At 40.2% G+C, this 25,268-nt stretch overlaps 1 protein-coding gene across 4 annotated transcripts in view; it reads left to right on the top strand.

Annotated features, from left to right (window-relative positions):
- LOC131068309 (uncharacterized) overlaps positions 1-25,268 on the top strand; it is a 374,805-nt gene that overhangs the window by 185,191 nt on the left and 164,346 nt on the right. For all 4 annotated transcript variants that reach the window (XM_058003475.2, XM_058003478.2, XM_058003476.2 and 1 more), the window contains one exon: positions 7,111-7,158. In XM_058003475.2, coding sequence (XP_057859458.1) covers positions 7,111-7,158 — 48 coding nt within the window. The remainder of the gene's footprint in view (positions 1-7,110; positions 7,159-25,268) is intronic.

The following is a 25,268-nucleotide window of genomic DNA, read 5'->3' as shown; positions in this document are numbered from 1 at the left end:
AGGGAAGTGACTTCTCGCAGGATGGAGACTATCCTCAGGCATAATGATGTACTCTGGGCTACGCATTGTTTGGTTAAGTCCAAAACACCCGCACCCCAGGATGGCCGTGTGTTTCATGTGGACATTCAGTCAGTGATGGATCGTCATGGTAGAGTATTTGGTGATATACCTCCTGGAGTGCCACCAGATAGAGGTTTTGAGCATGGTATAGAGTTGGAGGAGGGAGCAAAGCCAGTGATTACTACCCCATATCGTCATCCTAGAGCTTATAAGGATGAAATTGAGAAGACAATTCATGAACTATTAGATATGGGTTTCATTCGGTCGAGTTCTAGCCCGTTTGCTTCTTCCGTAGTGTTGGTTAAGAAGAAGGATGGGACTCTACGGATGTGTATTGATTACAGAGCCTTGAACAAGAAGACAATAAAAAATAGATATCCTATTCCGCGCATAGATGAGTTGTTGGATGAGTTACATGGGACTGTCTATTTCTCTAAGATTGATATTCGTTCAGGCTACCATCAGATTCGTGTACGCGCTGAGGATGTATACAAGACTGCTTTCCGTTGTCACTATGGGCATTATGAGTTCCTGGTAATGCCTTTTGGCCTTACCAATGCACCAGCTACTTTCCAGTCCTGTATGAACCATATCTTCAACAAGCAGCTGAGGAAGTCGGTTCTAGTGTTCTTTGATGATATATTGATTTACAGTTGTACTTGGGAGGATCATCTCAGACATCTTGAGGAGGTACTTGGCATAATGGAGGATCAGTCTCTATTTGCTAAGCTTTCCAAATGTGAGTTTTGATTGAGGGAGGTGTTATATTTGGGACATGTGATCAGTGCTGATGGAGTGAAGGTGCATGAGGAGAAGATTCAGGCAGTTCAGAACTGGCCCGTCCCTCAGAACATTACGGAGTTACGTGGATTCCTTGGATTGTGTGCTTATTATAGGAGATTTGTGAAGGGGTTCTCTCAGTTGGCAGCACCTTTGACAGATCTTACAAAAAAGGGGGCCTTCAGATGGACAGAACAAGCGCAGGGGGTCTTTGATAGACTCAAGGAGGTGATGAGCACTTGTCCTGTCTTGGCACTACCTGATTTCTCGCAGCCCTTTGTTCTAGAGTGTGATGCCTCAGGATTTGGTATAGGAGCCGTGTTGATGCAGAACAAACATCCCATTGCCTATGAGAGCAGAAAGTTGCAAACTAATGAGAGGTTGTACTCTACCTACGACAAGGAAATGTTGGCTATCATGCATGCGTTAGCCAAATTCAGACAGTATCTTGTTGGCAGCAAATTTGTGGTAAGAACTGATCACAACAGTCCGAAATACTTCCTAAATCAAACAGAGCTTAATGATAGACAACAAAAATGGATTAGCAAAATTCAGGCTTATGACTTCGATATCGAATTCATAAAGGGGAAGAATAATACTGTGGCTGATGCACTCTCTAGGAAACCTTCATTGGCTGCCCTTTGCTCATTGAGCGAGATTTCAGCAGATTGGAAGGCTCAACTCTTAGTTGAGTATTCCAAGGATCAGCATGCTTGTGAGATCATGGATGGTTTGATAGTGGATGACAGATATAGTGTGGTAGATGATATTATCTACTACAAGGGTAGGGTTTATCTTGTTCCGAGTTCTCAGTTGAAGGAACAAATTTTGCATGCTCTCCATGATACTCCTACAGCAGGACATCCAGGATATGGTAAGACTTACAGGGCGGTTCGTGAGAGATTCTCTTGGAAGGGTCTCAAAGATGATATTTTACGCCATGTCCGTGAGTGTATGACTTGTCAGCAGAACAAGTCGGAGCATACCTACCCAGCGGGGTTGTTGCAACCCTTACCTATATCGGAACAGAAGTGGACAGGGATCTCAATGGATTTCATTACAGGTCTTCCTCGGGTTTAGGGGAAAGATTGTATTTATGTTGTTGTGGATAGGCTAACAAAGTATGCCCACTTCTTTCCCATTGCACTGGATTTCACAGCATCACAGGTGGTTGAGTTATTTTTCAGGGAGGTATTTAGACTCCATGGTCTTCCCAAGACCATTGTGAGTGACAGGGACAGCAGGTTCATGAGTTCCTTTTGGCAGGAACTTTTCAGGCTTACAGGCACTGAGTTGACACCTAGTACTAGTTACCACCCTCAAACTGATGGACAGACCGAGATAGTCAACAAGTGGGTTGAGGGATATTTGCGTAACTATGTGTCAGGGCAACAAAAAGCATGGGTACATTGGTTGTATTTGGGTGAGTATTGTTATAATACCACTCACCATATGTCCATTGGCATGACGCCTTTCAGAGCTCTCTATGGATATGAGGCATATCTTTCACTGATTTGGCAGTTAGTGATAGTAGAGTTCCTTTGGCTCAGGATTGGTTACAGGAGAACCAGGATGTCATGAGATCTCTCAGGGAGAATTTACAGCAGGCCCAGAATCAGCAAAAGATGTACGCAGACAGGCATAGGATTGAGAGAGCATTTGAGGTGGATGATATGGTCTTTCTACGCTTACAACCATATCGGCAGAGCACCCTAAAAAGGGGGGGAGCTGAGAAGCTCAAACCACGTTTTTATGGTCCATACAGGGTACTCAAGCGAGTGGGAGAGGTTGCATATGAGGTTGAGTTACCACCTGGCAGCAGGATTCATAATGTATTTCATGTATCTTGCCTGAAAAAGGCACTTGGACAGCATATTACAGTTTCACCCGAGTTACCTCCTATGGATGAGGAGGGTAAATTGATTTTGGTTCCTGATGAGATTCTTGAGGTGAGGGAACGACGGCTGAGAAGCCGGGTGATTCGAGAGTATTTGGTTCGATGGAGAGATCTTCCCATAGAGGATGCCACCTGGGAAGGTGAGAGCATTTTACAGCATCCAGCATTATAGTTGCTTGTGGGCAAGCATCTCCGAGAGGGGAGGACTGTCATGTCCCCACTCTAGCTCAGTCTAGCAGAGACATGTGAGTCAGCTTATTATGGGGTCTTGTAGGCTAACAGGGTTGGACAGAGACCCGGTTTGGTTATTCAGTGTTGGAGACTTGGTGTTCTAGCAGTTATTGATCAGTTGGGAGACATTCCTTTTTTTTAGGAGGCAGTTCCTACTTTTTAGGAGGTTTGATCATGCCCAAGGTTGGGTCTCCATGAGATGCCTCTTTGGGTTCAGTTTCAGAGAGATTGGGCTTGTTTCCTAAATTTTAGGAGCATCCCTAGATTTTAGGGATGAGACTACTAGTGAATCCTTGATTTCCGACTTCAGTCACAGACAGGTGACAGGATGATTTTAGGGTTTGTAATGTCAGTTGGGCATTTTGTGGCTATTTGGGTTATATTTTTAATATTTCCTAAGTTAGCGTTTAATAATTAAATAAGGCTAAGTTGTTAGCCATTTTGGAGTAATAAGGGGATTTTTGGCCTCATCTGGATGCGCATCCTATTGTGTGATAGCTCGTTGGAAAGATCTTGAAATTCTTTAAATCTTTCTCTTTGGTTTCAGGGCAATTCAGTGAGCGGATTTCTGTCTATGGGGAAAAAGGTCATTTTCTAGTAACATGACCACTTTAAAATAAGAAATTATAACATTTCCACTAGACCACGCCACTTGGAGACAATTAGGGTTCGATTTGCAATTGAGAGGGGTTATAAGGGGATAGGAGCTTCATTCTATGATTATCTTTTGCATATTTGACAACTTGTATGAATTTGCTCAGGAGAGCGATTTCTAGACTGGGACGCAAACCCCAGGATTAGGATTGGCTGGGACGTAGCCCTCAGCAATCTTTGGCACCGGACTTATAAGGCATTGTGCGTGGTGATTAAGGACAGAGGCATCAATTCTCAGTAGGGTTTCAGCGTAGCCTACCATCTTTCCAGTGGAGACGTGGTTCATTGCAGCTGGAGGAATGCCATTTGCAGCAAATACACCACGTGGTGTATAGGGTATTGCTTGTATTCACTTCCAGTGTATGTGGGGTTGGAGAACATTCTTCATCTTCCAGTTTGACTTCGAATTTGTATGAGAGCTTGGGAAATACATTGGATTCATTGTTTGGCTTTGTAATTCAGACAAATCTGCCTGGTACGATTTGCAATAATTCTGACTTTTGCTGTATACCTCATTTATTTCAGTATTGCTTCATATTTGCTGTTATCTATTCCTTCCTATGCTATAAAACAATCAAAAACACAAAAACAAACAACCCTTTCTGCACTTCTGTCTAGTTCTGTAAGAAAAACTTAAATAAATAGGAAAACAAAATTAAAAATAAAAAATTACAGCAGGTTAACAGCAAAGATCTATCAGGGATCTTTCAGCTTCTCTGCTTTGACTCTCATTTTGATCCACTTCCAGCTCCCCTTTCTCCGATGTCCAATAGAAACAAAAACCCAAATCTTTTGCTAGCTAACACGGTTAATGAATCAAAATCTGCTAGCGTCATGCCCCCTTTGCTCAAATATCCAAATCGATTCACCATCTTAGGCTCATGCCCAAGAAGATATGATACCATTATGCCCAACAATAGAAGTAGAGATTAATATCCAATAAAATCATAGACCTCTTGAAATTTGTCTTCGAAAAAGACATCACAACTTCGAAGACAAATTTCGATAAATCTCCAACATTAATGCAAGCGAGAAATTTGATTGACGTCCCTTGCATTTGGTTAGGGCAGATTAGTCTCAGTACCAAACTCAATACCCTTACGGTTTTTGTCTTAGGGTTTCCAGCTTTGAGAAGCTCTTTAAATTCCAAAAGGAAGTTAATAATCCAAGCATATCCAAAATGAGCCCCCAAACAACTTTTTTATAAAATCCCCCAAAAGCTTCTAGATAAAGTTTTCAAATTCCCACTCTTTTCAATATTTTAGTTAATCCTGGCAATTAAAGTGAATTTATTTTTTTGACAGGTAATTAAAGTGAATTTATTATTTCTCCTTTAATAACCAATTTAAGTCACTTTATTAAGTTTATTATATTAATTAAATAATATTACCCATAAAATAAACATTGACAGATACTTTTAAATAATTAAATTAGATAATTCCACTACTATTAGGAAAGTTGGGTCAGACGCAAGTTACAAGTGAAACTTGCAACAAAATCATTCAATACGTAGAGGAAACTATCACAGGGGTACAAATGAGCCATGCACACATGTATTTGATTGATAGGATATTGAGTTTGGTATACCCAATGTATTTTTCACTGCCCATTTGTATACAAAATTAATGCATAACTTGTTTTCTTTCATAACTATAGAAGAAATAGGAAAAATATCAGATACACCAATATTGACTTCACAAACTACTCATGTTACTTGCCAACAATTTGTGGGACCACTACGCAATGTTTTTGTACGTACACTACTATCTCAGTATTAAAGTCCCACAGTTAGAAATCTTACTCTGGGTTGCCACATGCCAACAATTTGTGTGACATTACTTGAATTTAGTATATTTACACTACTATCTAAGGGACAAACTCCCATAATTAGAAATCCAAGTTTTCATTTCACATGCTAGTAATGTAATGGAACCACAAAATTAATTATTTACAAGTATGAAAACAATTAATTGTTTTTCTTTGAGGGTCTCTCAAAAATTGCTGATGCATATGACCCAATAACATAGAAATGAAGAGTTAAATATGAAGAAGACTTGATGATATGTTTATACCATTATATGTATTATAAGTTCACTATATACTCCGAAAATATTTGCTGCAAATGAAGGGCAGCATATAGTAAAATATTACAGCTGTGCTACAATGAACAGTATCAACTCAAGAACATGCTCATAGGGCTTGCACGAAAAGATCCTATACAAATAACTGACCTGTGCAGCACCTTTGTAGCAAACCTTAAAGAAAACACATGTAAAATTGCTCCAACAAGAAAACCATGTCTAGGAACATGATGAAGAAAATGAAACCTCTAAAATAGAATTTTAAATCTTAGCAGAAGTAATCTTCAAAACTATGGATGGAATTTTAAATGGATAAATCCGGGGTAACAATGACACGTTTGGATTGGGAATAAAACTAACTCATCATACATGGGCATTATGAATTAGGGGGAAACACAAAAACTCCTTCCCTGAATATCGAATCATTAATGTATTTGAGACATGCAGGGAATGTCAGTTGGACAACTCTTTACATGCCAAATATAACTGTCTGATTCAATGTTTTTAGCCTCAAAAATTGGTAGTCATCTATATATTACCTAGCATTGATTCCTATTCTGAACCCAATGACATGTACTTTATTCATTTTCACTTTTTGAGTCCAGAACATAACAAAAATACCTCACGCTTTGCTATTCGTTCATTTGTAATACCTACAGATTTTACATCGCAATAGCTATCAACAGATTATGACATTTACTGATTTTTAAAATCAAGTACTTTTAAGAGAACAGTTCCAAAAAAAAGAAAAGAATTGTATGTGTGCTCATCTTAACCACTACGCCCAAAACTTTCCTTTCATATTTTAGTCAGGATCTGCAGACTTAAACATGTCATCATCCTTTTTTAACATTTGCAATAAAAAAAGGAAAAAAACTTGAGGTTTTGATCATGCCAAATAAATTTTTGCTCTTTCTAGCACAGAATTGAGATAGAACATTGTATTTATAGAGATCAAAATGTAAGCGATTTTCCTGCTTTGGTTGGAAAAAAAAGATAAGATTTAAAGTGTCATATTTAATATAGAATCCAAAGGAGTCAATTTTTCATTTGGCAAGCAAAAGATCACTTGCTGTGCACCTGCTAAGATTACTTAGTGTAATTGCTTTTCCTATGTGTGAGGGTGCAAATATACTAAATCTCTAATGGCATATAGTCAACTATGGAAAAAGCTATGCATGTAGGAAAGTGTAACCAAGTGCGTGTGTTTCACATATTTATTTTGTGTTATTATATTTAATTTTATGAACCTAAATGTCTTAATGATCAAAAAGTTAGGTGCAATTGGAATGAAAAGTTGTCATTGTAGAAAAAGAATGATTAAGTTCAAGCTTATTTTTTGGCATTGTTTTGCTTTCACGGTACTTTTGGAGTTAAATAGACTTCCACCTTTGTATTGTTTTGCAGCGTATTCGAGCACAATCAACTGGGCGCTCATTGGTTCTTCTTGATGAAGTAAGTAGTGTCTTGATTATTTACAACATTGTATATCCATGTAGACAAACCTTGAGGCTTATAACATTGTATTACTTGAAAAAATTTGTCGACGCTTTTTGTTTGTTAAAATAAATTTTCTTTTCTATCACATCTTTTGAGTAACTTAGCTTTGGATAATGCTTTCTAGTTTAAATGTTCAATTAAAGTTTATTTGATATTTACTTTTATTCGTCATATAACAAAGAAAACTAAGTTTGTATATTATATACATTTATTCTTGATGATACTGTTGCACTTTTCATCATATTATCAATGAGATTAATAATTAGTTTGGTAAATCTATAAATGTTGCAATATTGTTGCTCCCATCTATCAGTGCTTTAAGTGTTCTAGCTAGTTACTAATAGTCTTACATGCCTTGTATTGAAAGGGAAAGCACATGCTTTATAGATCTATTTGTTTGGTTAGATATATTTCTCTATCTTTGTTTAAAAAATATATGCTCTTTGTTAATATAATATTAATAATTTAATTGTAATCAAGGAAAACCAGTGATAAAAAAGGTCATGGATGTATCCCCGACCCTTTTTTATGCATCCCCATTTTTGGAATGTTTGTTGGGAAATCTACACGTTCAATACCAAATATTGTGAAGATCAATCTTTATCCAATAAACCAATCAAAGGACAAGATACAAGGCTTGGACAACTACAACATGAAATTTTGAAACTTATATGCAAATCTGAAAATTAAGTTGCTTTAATGTAGAAAACCATGCTTTGATCCTTCTTCTTAATGATGCCAAAAATCAGCCTATATATCGTGCTTAATAAGCCTATCTTATGTGAACTTATAACATAAAAGAATAAATAATTTCACCATAAGATAGCAGCAATGAGACACAACCAACAACAAAAGAACACCACATAACACAAGATTTACGTGGAGAAACCCTTGCAGGAAAAAAACTCGACCAAGAATAGGCCAAGTATGCATTATCAACAATATATGTGATTACGATACATTCACTTCCATTCTCCTCTTTGCCTCCAACATGGCAGCACCTGTGTACCTGTGAACAACCTCGTTATGCTTCCAACCTATCCTTGTTCCCGCAAATTAACTCTACATTCAATTTTTCTTCATATTTTCTACATCCAAAGAGTTGTATCTATAGAATGGAAATATCCTCAAAACTACCAAACAAGGCGTCCAAAGAAGGATCTTCATTCTAAAAGATCACAACCCTTGGATTGCTTCCACGAAAGTCAAAAGGACACCGGTTTTGGCTCCAATACTTTCCCTCTAAATTGGGTGCCCAATTTGGCAGGATAAACATTGCATTAAATGTAATGAATGATTGAATACCAAGAGACACTTGTTGCCTCTTCCAAGTCCCCACTCGGAGAAGCCTAAAGGTCACTCATTTCTCCGCTTCCTAAGTCATTTATTATCCCATTCTAGGCATCCACATGTGGAGAAATGTAATGTCACCATTTTCAGATTCTCTAGCAGTGCAATTGTTGCTGACTTTTTCAGTTTGTGTCAGCATGATCCAAGGGGTGTTTTGGTATTTGCAATGAGCTCAGATGATTTAAAGGAGTTAAATGACGCTTTTAGATGTTATTTTCGGCTTCCAGTTTGGGCTCTATTGTGACCTATTTCACACATCGCCCCATTGCAAATGGGGACCCCTGTTTTTGCTTTTTAGGGTTCTGCTTTGGCTCTGAAAAAAAAGCACCTAATTCTCTCTTAAAGTTAGTCTGAGCTTATTTTGTGGAGGTTTAACTTCTACTTTGAGTAATATTGTTCAACTGTTGGTATTATTCATAAGTATAAAACACCATAAGCATATCCCTTGAAGATTGCACTCACTTTATGTAGTTGTCCTAAGCGTGGTGAAGCAAAGTGTTGTTATTGAAGTCACCTAGTCAATGTCGTCTCTTGAATTCTTAGGAATAGGTTAGAATTTTTGAACCCTTATCTCCTTTTCAGTTTTCTTGAAGTCCATGATCCAAGTCCCAGATGATAGAGCTTCATTGTCTAAACCTCCATTGTGAATTGAACATGCCAAGAGTAAGTCCCTTTGTGTATTACCAGCTTATCACAATGCCCATTGAGCTTATCCACATGTCAAGACTTGACAAAAGAAACCTTGGAATCGCCATATGATATTAGCATAAGTGGTGATTTTTCAAGAGAGGATAGAGTGTCTTTGGATATTTTATTCTAATGTTTGGTAGATGATAAAATAGACACCAACAGGCTCCAAGATTCTTGGAGAAAGAATCTATTTTTAGTAAGTCACTCAATCAGGCTCGTTTATCATCTTTCATTATCGAGATCACTCTTGTGCAGACAGATTTCGATTCCAATGCTTTTCGACCATTTTCGCAAGCTGGGTGTACCATTGGCTATAATTTAATTAATTTACCAAGGTTGCTATTTTAATTAAAATTGTTTAATGAGCACCTTAGTGGTATAGCTCGTTTGAACCGGGATGAGAAGTTTTAAATCTTGGGTGCATAAAACAGGGACCTTGTGTGTCAAATTATCATTATATTAATGAAAAGGTCATTTTTTGGAGCAACAGGGGAGTTTAAATTAATAAAGTGACTTTATTATAATGTCAACTTTAAATTATAACATAAAGTTGCTTTTGAAGGGAAGATATTCATAATTTAAAGTGCCAATGATGGAGGAAAATGAATATAAGAAAGAAAAATCGTGGAGCTGGACCCATTCGGAACTTTTCATTTCTTTTCCTCTAAGCATCGTTTCCTTATTTCCTCACCATCTGGAACAAAACCCCTAGTGTGGTTGATGATTCAGACAGAACCCTGGGTCATCCACAGCACCACAGCATCAATCAGCATCGAAAGAGCTAAACCTTTGTGTTGCAACGTCCCTTGGAGTGTTCAGTGCTGAGACTATTCACCTAGGGCTGAGTCGACTCCTTCAGGCAATTTTCATTCACAATTCCATAACACAAATCAGGCACGGATTTCAGAAAATGTTGGAGCTAATTTCATATTGCAGCAACCCTACAGTCTGCCATACACTACACAGACAGCGATTATAATAAGCGAGCTGCCTGCTTAATATACTAAAGCAATCAAGGGGTCTATTCTTGCTGGATAAAGAGGGCAGTTAGAGTTCTATAATATACTTTGGACAGTGATACTCCTTCCAGGCATCATCCAGATTCTGCCTAGATATTTTTTGTAGAAGCTGATTGTGGTATGCTACTTGGAAATCTTATGTAAATCTGTTTATCTACAGCAATAAAATATTCAGTCCTTTCATCATAGATTAGTCAAATTTCTTTCTCATTTGAAGAATATTATCTTGAGTTCTTAGAAATTAAAGATAAATCATTGCGTGCATAAGTACCTTTATGTTCTGAAAATAACCATAAGCATACATCAAAACAAAACCTTAAACTTCATCATAAATCAGATAAAAGGATATTACAGTGGTATCAAAGCCACAATCCTGCCAGCCTGTTGGGTGAAATCAGTTGTTTTCACTTCAATTTGGTTTGAGTTGTGATTGTGGACGTCGAAATGGGAACTAGGGGAAAGTTGCCTAGCATGGAACAAATGTTGAAGGACTTTCATCATTCACAACAAAAGGTTCTTTTGAAAATCGTAGCATGTTGAAGATACACCTTCAAGGAAAGTGGGGCATTCTAATGGTGCATCTCTATCTACTAGAACAGCTAAGAGTCCTCATGCTTCAACGACAAATAAAACAATTATGGCCAGCTATGATAAGTATCGCTCTCTTCCTAAAAAGATACAAGACATCCTTTCCTTTACACAATTATTGGGTATACCAAATGAGGATGAAGATGACTTGATGTTTACAAGTCTATATCAGCAGCGAAACAAGAACAAAATATCAAAGGATAGTAAAGAAAGCATAGGGGAAGGTGAAGAGTTAAAGAAGATTTGCTTCAGCCTATCCATGTTCATGATAAAGACAAAATTCAGTCATGTGTAGGCCCTAGGATGGATGAAGGTATTGACATTCATAAGGACCACAAAGTCAAAGAAGACACCATTATGGATCTGCCACTTTTTGGATATGCAGAAGAAAGTTGGATATGCAGAAGAAAGGCAAGAAGATGTGTCATCATTTGATTGCATCCTAAGGAGACCAAAAAGCAGTCGGCCTATGACAGTCCTATGGTGGAAGAAGAGATATAAGGTGTGTTTCAGGCTTCAGCCTACCTGTGAGGATAAGAAGGGCAAAATTCACTCATCATGTGAAGACCCTAGCTTGGAGGAAAAAGAATCATGTGGGTTTTCATATTGAGCACAAAGATCAAGACATCACCATCAGGGATCAACCGCTTGAGGAGTATCTATGTACTTTGACATCATGTCCATTGGTTGGTGGAACAACTTGTGTATCCCTGACCTTCAAGAAACATGAAGGAAATATCATAATTCCCAGCCCTGTGCATGGTATGGTAGCTTATAATAACCTTGGCTTCCATAATTTTGTACACATGTTTACATTAGAAGAACATTTGATGAGGATGTTTGAGATTCATTGCATTGAAGAGTTGTTCATAGAGACTAGGAGATTGCCAAATGGGAAGATACTCCACTTTGACAATGTGCGGTTCGTCATGAACCTTACACCATTTAGTTGGTGGGAATCTGAAAATAGAGCAGCCATAGAGATGGAAACATCTAACAGGTTTGGATCACCTAAACTAGCTAAGGAGACATATGATGTTCAGCTCACTACTCCTCCTAGACCAGCACTTCTCGAGGAGCCACCCACCATGAAGAAAGAAGCAAGAGAAGACAACCAAGGCACATTGGAAAGGTATGATCAGCATTCAAAATTTCTGAGTTTGAACAGCAGTATAGTGTCCTCATGTGAGTTTGAATCCAATAAAGATGGAGATAACAATCCTAGTCATGATGAGTGGGAAGATAAGTATGTGATGAGAAATTCATTTTGTAAATATTCTATATCAGCGGTTGTAGAGAGGCATGAATCTATTGATATGATGCCATTTCACTCTATCATAATAATCCTTTGTTTGAGTATGTTGATGACTTAGCTCACATGCATGGAAAAGAGGAAGATGTCATGGAGAAGGCTGTTTGGGATGAACATGATGGTAGAGCTGAGATTTTGCATGGGGAAGGCAAGTCCTATCATTCACATTCCTGGATGAATCAGCTGAAGGTAAAGGAGGATATGGTCATGGCAGCCTTATCCCATTTTGATCACATTTATGAGTTGGTGGCAGATTTGTGGGGGAAGGATAGGCCCCAGGATCGTGAAGTGCTGCAAGAAGCTTTGATCAAGAGGAAGAACAACTATGTGCACCTTCTTGCGGATAGAGGTCCCCTTTTTGCATTTGCATCAAGGACCATCAAAGAGGAGAAGTTAACCAGCAGCCATGATGCCTATATTGTTTAGTTGGGAACACCTTTAGTTGATGGCTTTCCACCCATGAAGGGAGGGAGGATGGAGATCTATGAAGACTCCATTGTTGGCGGCAATATTGTACAGGGAAATAAAACTAGTTAATTAAGTTGTATAGTTGGCAGCCGAGGGGTCTTAGTTGCAGTGCGACGGTTGGCGCTCGCACCCCCTCGACATCTTTATATACTTCGGAATGTAACTTGTAAAGGGACGAATTATGAATGGATTAACATCTCTTATACTTGTCTGATATCTATGGCGTTATTATTCTGCATTACGTGTTTTATCTGTGTGCTGTAAGCTATTCACCCGAGGGGGCAAACATTTGGCGTTGCTGCCTAGACGTACTCAGGAACGGAAGACGCGGATGGCACACGGACACGATGGGCCTACCCGTCGGTGAGATTAATCCAGAGGCCGACTACGCACAAACGGAACAATCGTCGTGGGACGCAGAGTGTGATGGCAAGAGGCGAAGGGGAAATTGAACCCTGTAATAATCCCGACACAATGTTGAGATAAATTGTGGCCAAAAGGAAAAATAATAAAAGTTTTTTTTTTGTACATGGTGTGTGCTTGCTATGTACGGAAGTGATTTATGCCCAATATATTAAATAAAGATAGAAATAAAAAAGCAGAAACGAACGAGTGGGAGGCCACGCAGAGGGCCTTGATTCTGGAGCAGCAAGTAGAACGTAGACGGAGGCTGAGGCAACTTGCCGAACGACAACCTATCGAAGGGTGGCCCGAGGGGAACCAAGGAGGTGTCACGAAGGGTGTAGAAGCCGACGGAAATTTCTACGCGTCGCCAGAACATTGTAGGGTGTTGAGCCACAAAGAGTTTCTGGAGGAAACAAGGTTATGGAGAGATCTAGTCGAAGAGACCCGGGATCGGTTCAGAAACTTATCCCTTACACCACAAAGTGAAGATCACCAACGGGAACCGGGAGTGGCCGCGGGTGAGAGTGAAGGGGAGGGCAACCGTACGGGTGTAGGTGCCACACACGACAGGCAAAACACCGTACCTCCAGTCGCCCACGCAGGACACACCACCGGCACCATCGGAAGAAGCAGCGCAGGGCCACAGGCACAGGCACAGCCACCCCCAGGAAGACGACCTGGGATGGCGAGTAAACAAAAATTGCCAAAGTTCACAGGGGACGGCAAGGAAGACCCCTTACGACACTGCCGTACATGTGAAACCATTTGGTCCGCCAAGGGAGTGACAAACTAGGATGACTGGGTACAGCAGTTCTCAGCCACGTTACGTGGAGTTGCCATAGATTGGTACTCCGATGTGGACAAGCAAAAAGTGGCCACGTGGGCCAATCTACAGAAGGAATTCACGGAGGAGTTTCAATTGCTCCGTGATGACAATGAAATTGTAACGGAGATATACAGTACCAAACAAGGTACCAAGGAGACAGTACAGGCATATAGTAGGAGGCTGAAGGAATTGCTAGGTAAAATGGAAAGCCAACCAGTAGATGGATTGAAGAAACGATGGCTCGTTGAAGGATTGAAATCCTCCCTATGAAAAAAGATGAAAATTGTACCCCCGACGTCATATGACAATGCCTATAATAGGGCGATGGACCTAGAGAGCGAATACAAAACGTCAAAGAAGAAGAAAAGTAATAAATATTCATTTGACGATGATGAAGACTTTGACGGGGAAAGCAGCAGTAGTGGCAAATTGAGTAAAAAGGTGCATGCTCTCCAAAAGGACATGGAACGAATGCTGAAAGAATTCAAAGCCATGAAGGGGAGTACAAGTAAGACTGAAGAAAACGACGTGTGGTGTACCGATTGTAGGAGTGACAGACACACCAAGGGGTCCTGCCCCAAGAAGGCTTTCTGCGACATTTGTCAGATTGCGGGACATTTGACAAAGGAATGTCCCTACAATATGAAAACTAGGAGCCAACAAGTTCTCTTCACGCAAGAGCAGCCGGCCGTCGAAACTTTGCAAACCAACACAACGGCATGATCTGGAGGTTACCGGGACAACAGACGCGGCGGCGGAAGGAATAGCAACAATAACAATAACGGACACTGAAAATATTGGAGTGTAGAAGAAGGGTTTTGACATCATAAAATATCACATAAATGATGTGCGCCATGGACTTTCGTGTGGTTCTGAAGGTTGTAAATTGGTGTTGGCAGCGGGGGCGCTGCCCCTCGACCCTGCTGGGGGTACTGCCCCCAGACCCCAGTTTATTTTTGAGCTAGAGTACACTTGTTGGTGTTGGACGGAGGGCATTGGAGATGTCACGGTAAGTGTTGTGGTTGTTCGTACTGTGAGAAAGAAGCCTGCAGCTAAGCATTGGCGGGGAAGCCATAAGCCGTAGAGGGAGACGGATTTGGAGGTTGCGAACAAACAGAGTTTGAGGGAAGGCATTGTAGGTCCGTGCAATTGTATGACAGCACAGAGTTATTTAGTTCAATTAGCAGCCTTTGGGGAGTGTGATGGAGGATTTGAGGTGTCTCCTAGCCTTTGTGCCAAAGGGTTGTGGCCACCTCCAGGTAGGAATGGTACGGTTGAGGAACTTGGAGTATGTCTCGGCTGGACGTGAGGTTGCCTTGGTGGATGCAGAGAGGACTCGGGTGGAGTTGACCACCAGGTTGGAGGTAGTACTAGCGTGAGACATATCCTAGCGTACCCAGGAGTTGGATGTTGAGAGGGCAGCGTGGGTGGCTATCGAGGACAAATTGGTTAGGGAGACAGTATCATTTGAGTAGTAGTTGGTGGAGGCTGAGACCGAAAAGCATGTTTTGCAGATAAGTTTGGTTTAGGCACAGGAGGATTGCGATGTCAAAGAAAGAACTAATGGTGAAATCTGCACTTGAGCATAGGATGGTAGCAGAAAAGGGTTTTTAAGCGAGGACGCCGCAGGTATATAAGTTTCGGGCTCGACTGGGGTCAGCAGTTCTGTTTAATGTCATCTCTATTTTGTATTAAGTCGTCCGGAGACGACTTCTTTTCTTTTGGGGGGGATGATGTTGGCGGCAATATTGTACACGGAAATAAAACTAGTTAATTAAGTTGTAATTGTGTTGGTTAGGTGGCAGTTGAGCGGTGGTAGTTGCGGTGTGACGGTTGGCGCTCGCACCCCCTCGGCATCTTTATATACTTCGGAATGTAACTTGTAAAGGGACGAATTATGAATGGAATAACATCTCTTATACTTGTTCGATATCTATGGTGTTATTATTCTGCATTACGTGTTTTATCTGTGTGCTGTAAGTTATTCACCCGAGGGGGCAAACATCCACACACAAGCATGTTGTTTCTTATCCTTCACACATTGATGATTATGAGATGATTGTGTGTAATGTCCCCTATTTGGGATCACCTTCTATTTTACCCTAAAATCACAAATCCAGAGTGAAATAAGGGCAAACATAATTAGGAAAATAATTTCATTTAAGAATAAGATAAGATAAACCTACTTTTCAAAATCTGTAAAGGGATTAGACAATAATGTAGATATAACTCATGAAATACATCCAATTCTAGGGCTAGGATATGCATAAACCAATATCAACAATTTCATTGAAACTCAACCATAATGAGGGTTGGAAGACACGATGAGGTGCCTGTTGATGTGTATTTTGTACACGACCAAACACAGAATAAAATACCCAGAGGTATCTTATCCTCTCTTGAGTAAAGTTTCTGAATGCTGAAGATATCGCAAAAAGGATCAATTGGTGAAACTTCAAGGTTCTGTTATGTAGGTTCTCTACTCGTGGATAAGCACCAGTGGTCGTTGTGTTTACTGTTTTTCAAGGGGCCTTACGTACTTTCAAGGAAAGCTTGTTCGTGTGACTACTTTTCAAATGAGGAAACAGGATTCTCCTAATGCTAACTTATGTTTCAAAAAAGATCAAAAGATAAAGGTTTTAAGGAGGCGAGATTAAATTAATCCTAAGAATGACTCAGTGATGATTGGTCTTGATAGAACTCTACCAATTTCAGTATTGCCAAGAGGTTACAACTCCACTGGAATTGGTGCGATCTTCTAAGGGGATTCAATGATTTTTAAATCACTAAGGGGATAGATACTATCAGTAAGATACATATCAATACCTCGAATGATTGAACTCTTAAACAATCTCAATGTTTCCAGTTGACCACACAGGGCATTCTTACAATCAGTAAGGAGCTAGTGGTTTGGAATATGAGTCTTATCAAAGATCAAGCACAACATTCGTCCTTCAAACTTAAAACTTAAATGCTATCTCTACTAAGAGTGATTCAAGAAGATAAACAACCATGAGAATAGCCACAAGGATTGCAATAAAACACCATAACTTCAATATTTCATTGATCTCATAGCCAAATAAAACAACGATTGTTCAACTTTCTCTCTTCACTACTTATTTGTCTGCTGCTGACAATATTAAACTCTTAAATTCTAACTCTCTCTCTCTTACTTTCTCTAACTTTCTAAAATGAAATGAGTGAGGGCTTATATAGTACTCTCAAATACAATGAATGGCCTGGATCAAAAGAAGATCGATGGTTGAGATTTTGACACCTAAACCCTAATTAGGGTTTATTACAAAAAAGTCCCCATTTAGATAAACATTATTAATCCATAGCCAATAGGAATTGGCACAAATAACGAGGAGACATAGACCAATAGGAATTAAGTTGCCACATCATTTTATAACAACTTCTCATCTAGAACTTTGTTCCCCTTTCTATGATCTTTTCTAGCATATTGAATGAATCTGGACGCAATCTCCTCAATCTCAGCAATGGGAATCTCAGGAAGATTCTTCATCCGTTCTTCCAAGTGAAGGACTTGATCAAAGGCAGTGAGAAGAGTCGTCTCCCATCCGAGCTCTATCTCTTTTGTTTTCTCAATCAGGAACATAGAAGCATACATCTGATTTTGCTGCTCTTCGGTGACTGTGTTCTCCTCTTTGCAAAAGATGATCTTGATCTTGTCTTCCAATTCCTGGATGTCTACATCCGTCTCGATCTCAATTCTTCTGTCAAGGATCGTACACAATACCTCAAACACCTTGTCTTGAATTGGGTGGATAGTTTCCTCAACTTGGTTGCATCTAGAACTGATATCTTCGAAAAGAACTTCCTTCATCTGGAGCAAAGTTGACCATTGCAGAAGGCTATGGGCTTCTCCATTCATTATCTTCTCTTGTGCTAGAGTCTGTCTCGGTGTCCTTATCACTTGCAAGACCGGGATGACAACATCTCTAGTGTGAGCGAATGCATCCACAGTTACCAATAGATTATGAATGATCTCAAGATCCTGGATAGCCCGATGGACTGTCTTCGTCATCCTTGTTGCAAATTCAATGGCAACCTTGTAAGATTCATCAATCCAAGAACTCATGATTTGAGCTAAGTTCTTCATTCTTTCTTCCTCATTTACTGATTCAAGAGGAAGTGCATGCAAAGGAGATAGTGCTGGATCCTGTCGTCTCAATGGTTGATTAAGATGTTGAAAATAATTCCTCCAAGCACTGACCTCTCTTTCTAGTTTCTTATTCTTTTCCATTTCTTCTTTGAGTTTGTCGTTAAGTGCTCTCATTGAATCAGTTGCTTCTTCCATAGCCTGCTTGGAGGTAAGTGGGCCACGATCAATTGTATCTAGATCATATTCTTCTGCTAGAATCTCATCCTCATACTTGTCTACCACTGGTGTAGCTATCTGTACCTTTCTGGATCCTGCTTCATCTCTAATTACTTTTGACATCTTGGTTGCCTTCCTCTTTTCGACCTCTTCATGAGAACTTCCTATGAGACTTTCTAAGTCGAACACTTGTTCCTCCTCTTCGACCACAACTACCCTTGTCAGCCTTTCTTTTAGCCAATCTGGAATTGAAGACTTTCTTTCCCTTACTTGTATTTCTTTAGGCAGAGGTCTATCTTCCCTGAAAGGAGATTTTGCTTCATCATCATTCTTTTCTTTTTGTTGTTCATTAGCACCAACCTGGAGAGATGGACTCGATGAATGCTGAGGTGCCTGTCCTTTACCTTGTTTATCATTCTACACCATGGATTCCATAGACTCATCAATTCCATACACTATCTGCCTTTGATCTTCTCCTTGACTTGCTTCCTTTTCATGCCTAGAAGATGTACTCGGTGGACGATCAGGATTCACCTTTTGTTTCTTCTTGGAAGGTTCTCTCTTCTCAAGTCCTTTTCTCTTTGATCCCTTGGAATGAGAAGTATTCTCACTCACACTTGCTTCTCCTTCTTCTGTTCTTGTTTCCAGGGTGAATGTCATAGATATATTCTATTCTTTCAACCTTTGATGCTGTACGTCCACCCATCTGCGAGTGCACTTTAAAACATGATCCATCAATGCCCTCAGGTCTGCAACTTTGGGTTCGTTCCAATCTACCTTCACCTCTTTATCCTCCTTCTCATAGGAAGATTGGAGATATTTGCCACTATCTTGGGCTTGATCGGCTACTCTATAAATCTTACACTTCCTGATGAGATCCAAGGGTAACTTGGAATGCATCCTTCTTTTCACCTCTATGGCATCCTGAACATTCATCCAAAAATCCTCTACTTGAAACTCATGCTTGTACTTCTTCCCGACTGTCTCTTCCATGCGACCACGAGGGTCAAAATTCTCCCTTGAGGCAAAGGATGTGAATGAATATAGAGATAATTCTTTCTCTGCATCTTTCGTGGCTTGAGAATTAGGGCACGCTTCAATTGAATTTCCTAGCAGGATGGACACGGGAATTCCATTTCCATGCTTATTGATGCTCTAGCATAAGCTGCCAATTGTCTAGTCACTTCAAGTAGTATTATTCTGTCTGTAGGATATCTCGGCATCATGTAGGGAGGTGAAGGACATCCATGAACTCTGATGTATGTGAATTTTGGAAATTGAATAAACCATGCACCATGCTTCTTGACGAGCTTCTGCGCTTCTAGAGACAATTGATTGTGAATCCCTCCTTGCAATGTCCTGGTGATATACATTGTGAAGGTATCATTGATTAGCTTGTAATCATTCTTTGGTGGATGATGTAGTTGGATATAAGAATCACAAGCCCTTATTTCTCCGAGTCCTCTCCCAACAACTCCTTTGTGAGGTAGCCCTGCATACTCAAAACTTCTGACTAAGGAATATATAACATATGAACTCATGTGAAATGACTTGGTAGGGGCTAGCCTCCTCAACTGCATGTCCAGGTTATTACTAATGATTTTAGCCCAATTGAGCTTTCCCTTTCCTTGCATAATCACTTGTATGAAGAAGAACATCTATTTGTCGAAGAAGAAAGCTTGAGAGGCACCAGTAACCCGATTGAGCATGGTTATCAAGTCCTTGAATTGTTCTTGGAAATCAATTTTGTGCGGTGTATTGGGAATCTTGTTCAGGCGAGGTCTACTTTTGAGCAACCAATTCTTGTTGATGGAGTTCAGACAGGAATCAGGATCATCCTCGTAGATAGACCTAGCTCCTTCCAAACTTTTGTAGATCATGTCTCTCTGCTCCGGGAGATGAAAAGCTTCACTTATAGCTTCCTTTGAAAGGTAGGCTAAGACAGTTCCATCCTCAGCTACGATCGTCCTCGAATGTGAATCATAGTGCCGGGCACATTCGATCATCAACTCGTGACACTTGACTGCAGGAGGGAAACCTGCAGCCTTCATGATGCCACTCTCAATTATCCTCTTCGCGACAGGTTACGGCTTGCCGATGTAGGGCGCTTCCCGAAACTTCTTCACATTGAAGTTTCCTAGATTGGTGTTGCTCCACTTGGACATGATCTTGGTCTCCAATTCATCGTTCTTCTGATCCTCCTTGATGAGAGCCTGCCGGGTAGTGGATCCACTGGCCTTGGGGGTCGTCATTTGATACCTACAAGAAATGCTTAAGTTAGGTTTGAGCATGATATCTCAAGATAGGAGATTTGAGACCTTTCAAGATTATAATTTGAAAATAATGGGATAAATCCTTAGAATTATGAATTTTCAAATTGATGTTATCTATGAACTAAATCAGATTGTAAAAGATTTAACCTTACAAAGGGTTGATATAGAAAATTAAATCAAAACTTCAACATGCCTTCAAAATCTGATTGTACATACCTTCCTTTTGATTTTTAGCTATCAACCTTGAAAAATGAATAAAGGAAAAAAGGAGATCTGCTGGACAAAGGTGTTTGATTTGAATTTCAGGTCCTTCTTGATGATGGCTTCAACCTTCAATTAGCTCCAAACAAGGATTTCGCCTTCAACTAGCCTTCAAGATCTGGAAATTATCATTCAATTTGCTCAATTTGGCACCTCCAAATCTGCTACTCTAATTCGCATGAGAGAAAATGAATGAATGACAAATGATTTAAAAAACAAATCTTTCCTTTATAGGGCGCTCACCTCATTTCACCTCTAGGCGAACTTGGTCAATATATAAATAAATAAAATAAAAAACCCTTTAAGGCATGGCCGACTTGATAGCAAAGTGAAAATAATGAATTTTGAGCGCCAAAAATGTGAATTTTTTGATTTTTTAAATTAATCTCAAAGCTAAAGGTTGGCCTTTTAATTTTAAGGCTTAGAAAGAGTTAATTAATCAATTTATTAGTGCCTTAGCTCTTGCGAATTTGTCTTAGTCCCCAAATGAGATTTAATTAGGAAATTAGCGAAAAGGTATAAGTAAGCCTAGTTGATGGTAGAATTTGATCAAGGTTTGATGAAGGCTCACCTTTTCCATAGGCACGAAAATACTGAAGATATGAGGAAAGCTGAAATTACTCCAAGGAGGCTTGTTTGAACTCCTCACCTAGGTTTATTCACTCCATTAATCAACATCCTCACAACCAAGATTTGTCATTACTTCATGTTCTTTGTCTAGCCCAAACAAGGTGAAGAATAGGCTTCCTTAAGGATTTCCCCTTGGACCCTTTGGAAGGGTCAGGAGCGATTTCCTTGATTTTGCCTTAATTGTCTCATTTGTTACTCCAAAATCCTCTTAAAGGTGTGCGTATGCTTGTTTTGGTTTAACAAAGCCTAGGAATTCAACCTTTTAGCTTCCACCAAGGGCAAATTAGGTGATAATGAGAATTTCGCTCTGGACCCTCTGAAAGGGTCAGGAGCGAAATTCCTTCTTTAGGTCAAAACTTACCTTTGCTTGACTGACAACCTTCTCTAAGGCAATCCCTAAGATCCATTTACCTTGATCATTGGCTTGGCTCAACGTTATCTTGGAGGAAAACATGACTTTTTATGAATTTCGCTCTCGATCCTTTGGAAGGGTCAGGAGCGAAATTCACCTTTTAGGTTTAATTTTCCATCTCCTCCATTTTCAATTCACCCTACAAGGCAAGAATACCTCACTCCAGTCTCAACCATGCCATAGGTATCAAAGCTTTAGCTTCACTCAAGGGGAAAATGGTCGCCCTGGACCCTTTGAAAGGGTCAGGAGCGAATTTCTCTCTTTGCTTGTTTTCCTTCACCAAGGTCTGTCCTTTTCACTTTCTATACTTGGAATTTCATCCTTGGATCCCTCTCCCATGCTTGCAACATTTTGTTTGACCTCAAAATGACTAGAAAAGAGAATTTGGCTAGAAATCATGGCCAGGGACAAGACCTATAATGAATTTCGCCCTGGACCCTTTGGAAGGGTTAGGAGCAAATTTCTTCCTCTAGCCCAAAATTTGTACTTTTAATGATCAAAAATATTTCCAAGGCATTCCAAATGGCTTCTCTCACCGTAGTCTAGGCCTGACTTCATTCAAAATTTGGATAAAAGGATGGTTGGAAGAATTTCGCTCTGGACCCTTTGGAAGGGTCAGGAGCGAAATTCAAGTTTTAGCTTAAAATTAACATATTTGAAGGCAACAAACCACTCAAGGGCAATCATAGGGGCATCCCCAATTTGATCTAGGCCTGACTTGGCACAAACTCTTGAAGATAGGATGGGTTTTAGGATTTTCTCTCTGGACCCTTTGGAAGGGTCAGGAGCGAAAATCTTGTTTTGAGCTCATTCCTCCATCATTTCAACTTGAATCCACCTCAAAAGGCAAGGAAACACTTCTCCTCACTCATCCAAGCTATAAAAACCCAAGTTTGACTTGATTTTGCAGGAAAAAATAGGTGATTGAAGAATTTTCGCCCTGGACCCTTTGGAAGGGTCAGGAGCGAAATTCACTTTTTGGCTCAATTCCTTCAAACTTGATAATCTTTGGCAATTTGAAGTCATTGCTAAGGACTTCTTTGATCTTGATCCACACTAGATTTAGCATAAAATTAAGGGATAAGATAGGTTTTTCACAATTTCGCCTTGGACCCTTTGGAAGGGTCAGGAGCGAATTTCTTCCTCTAGCCCAAAATCATCATTTTTGGAGACAACAATCAATTCAAGGGGAATCTCAAGGGCATCCCTCACCTTGGTCTAGGCATGGCTTGGCACAAATTTATGAGAAAAGGATGGGTTTTATGATTTTCGCTCTGGACCCTTTGGAAGGGTCAGGAGCGAATTTCCCTTTCTAGACTTAATTCTTCATCCTTTCAATCTCAATCTTCATTGCAAGGTAAAATTTCATCTCATTTCGCCCAAGGAACAAGGTTTTAAGCCCAAGCAAGGTTAAAAAATAGGTTTGTAAGGAATTTCACTCTGGACCCTTTGGAAGGGTCAGGAGCGAAATTCACCTTCTTGGCTAAAATCCTTCACTTTTGCATCTTTCAAACATTTCCAGAGCCAAAAACATTTCCATTCTTCCTTTCAACATGCCTTTCAAATCAAAATTTGGTCAAACAAGGAAGGTAATGAGGTCGAAGTAGATTTTCGCTCTGGACCCTTTGGAAGGGTCAGGAGCGAAAATCATGATTTGGGCTTGCTTGTTCAATTTTCAAACTTTCAATCTCATTTGGGAGAAAACATAGATCATTCTTCACCTAAGGAGCAAGGTTTCAAGCCAAAACAAGGGAGCAAATGAAGTATATGATGAATTTCGCTCTGGACCCTTTGGAAGGGTCAGGAGCGAAATTCACCTTTTGGGCTAAATCCTCATCTTTCAAAACGTCTAACTCCCTCTCAAGGCAAGAACACACCAATTCATCCTCCTTCATGCCAACGCCTAGCCAAGATAGGGAAGAAGATAAGAGCTACAAGGATTTTCGCTCTGGACCCTTTGGAAGGGTCAGGAGGGAAAATCATGTTTTAAGCTTGTTTCTTGACTTTTCCAACTCCAATCCTCTTTGGGAGGCAAACATAGATCCTTCCTCTTGCATCTTCACCAAGATCCTGACTTTGGCCAAGGGAAAAATGAGTGTTTTCAAGAATTTCTCTCTAGACCCTCTGGAAGGGTCAGGAGCGAAAATCTTGTTCTTGGCTAAAATCCTTCATCTCCTCCACCTCAAGTCGCTCCCTAAGGCTGGAACAAGTCAAACACTTCCATACATGCCTTAGAAGCTATGTACCTGGCCTTGACAAGTGAGAAATTGAGGTTTAAGGGGATTTTGGCTCTGGACCCTTTGGAAGGGTCAGGAGCGAAATCCCTATTCTTGGCTAGTTTCTCACCTAGGTTCATCTCATTTTCGCTCAAACTTGATCAATTCAACTTCCTTCCATCACAATCAAGACAATCCATCATCCAACTGGGTCTAGGCAAGGTCAAACTAGGTTTCTAAGACCAAGAGAAGGCTAAATGGAGGATTTCGCTCTGGACCCTTTGGAAGGGTCAGGAGCGAAATTCTCTTCCCAGGCTGGCTTTCATCATCTCAAAGTCTAAAAACTCTTCTTCAAGGCAAACATGTATCAACTTTCCCAATTACACCTCAAATGTCAACAACCTTGGTCATATCTTGGAGCAAAGTGGAGAAAAATTGCATATCTTGGAGCAAAGTTTTTAGGTTGATTTCACACTCAGTTCCACTCCTTCTGAATCCAAACTTGATCAACTTCATCTCTCCATAGTACCATCATGTCTACTTGCCATCCACTTGACTCAAAAAACTTCATTCTGCATGCCTTAGGCCACAATTGGGGGTCAGGTGAGGATTTCGCTTTGGACCCTTTGGAAGGGTCAGGAGCTAATTTCCTCTTCCAGGCTAACTTCCATTAATCTGATACTTCAAACCTTGGATATCCTTTCAAAACTCCTTCAATCATCATCAGGTGCATTTGCTCATCCATTTTTGAAATCGCTACTTCCATCACTCCCTGACTACTGACTCCGCTTAATCAACTCGGACCTGGAGGAAAACAAGACTCTGACAAGGAAACCATTCTAGACCTACCTTGACCTGAGACCTACCATCTCTTTCACTCAATCTATCCATCTTCATTTACCTGAAAGGAAAAAGCTCCACTAAGGCAAACCGAGGGTTCCAGGCAGACAACTAATGACCTCCCAAAACTAGGCTAGACTCAACTTGAAAGAAACCCTAAGACGAGCTTTCAGAAGAAACCCTAATCTACCCAGCCCAGTTGACCACTCACTCACTCCAAACCTGGCAAGCAGAGAGAAAACCTAGCTAAGGGAAAGCAAAACCCTAAGAAAAAGAGGGGGTCCCCATTCTAATGGGGCGATGTGTGAAATGGTCACGACAGTGCCCCAAGTATCCTCTACTCTAGGCCCAACAACAAGACCTTATCCTTTGTGGCCCTATGTGGTCCTTAACCGATGGTACTCAACCATCATCATGAGGTGGTGTACCTAGT

This window comes from Cryptomeria japonica, chromosome 11 (genome assembly GCF_030272615.1).
Source record: "Cryptomeria japonica chromosome 11, Sugi_1.0, whole genome shotgun sequence".
NCBI classification, from domain to species: domain Eukaryota; kingdom Viridiplantae; phylum Streptophyta; class Pinopsida; order Cupressales; family Cupressaceae; genus Cryptomeria; species Cryptomeria japonica.
This window is presented reverse-complemented; position numbering and strand designations above follow the sequence as displayed.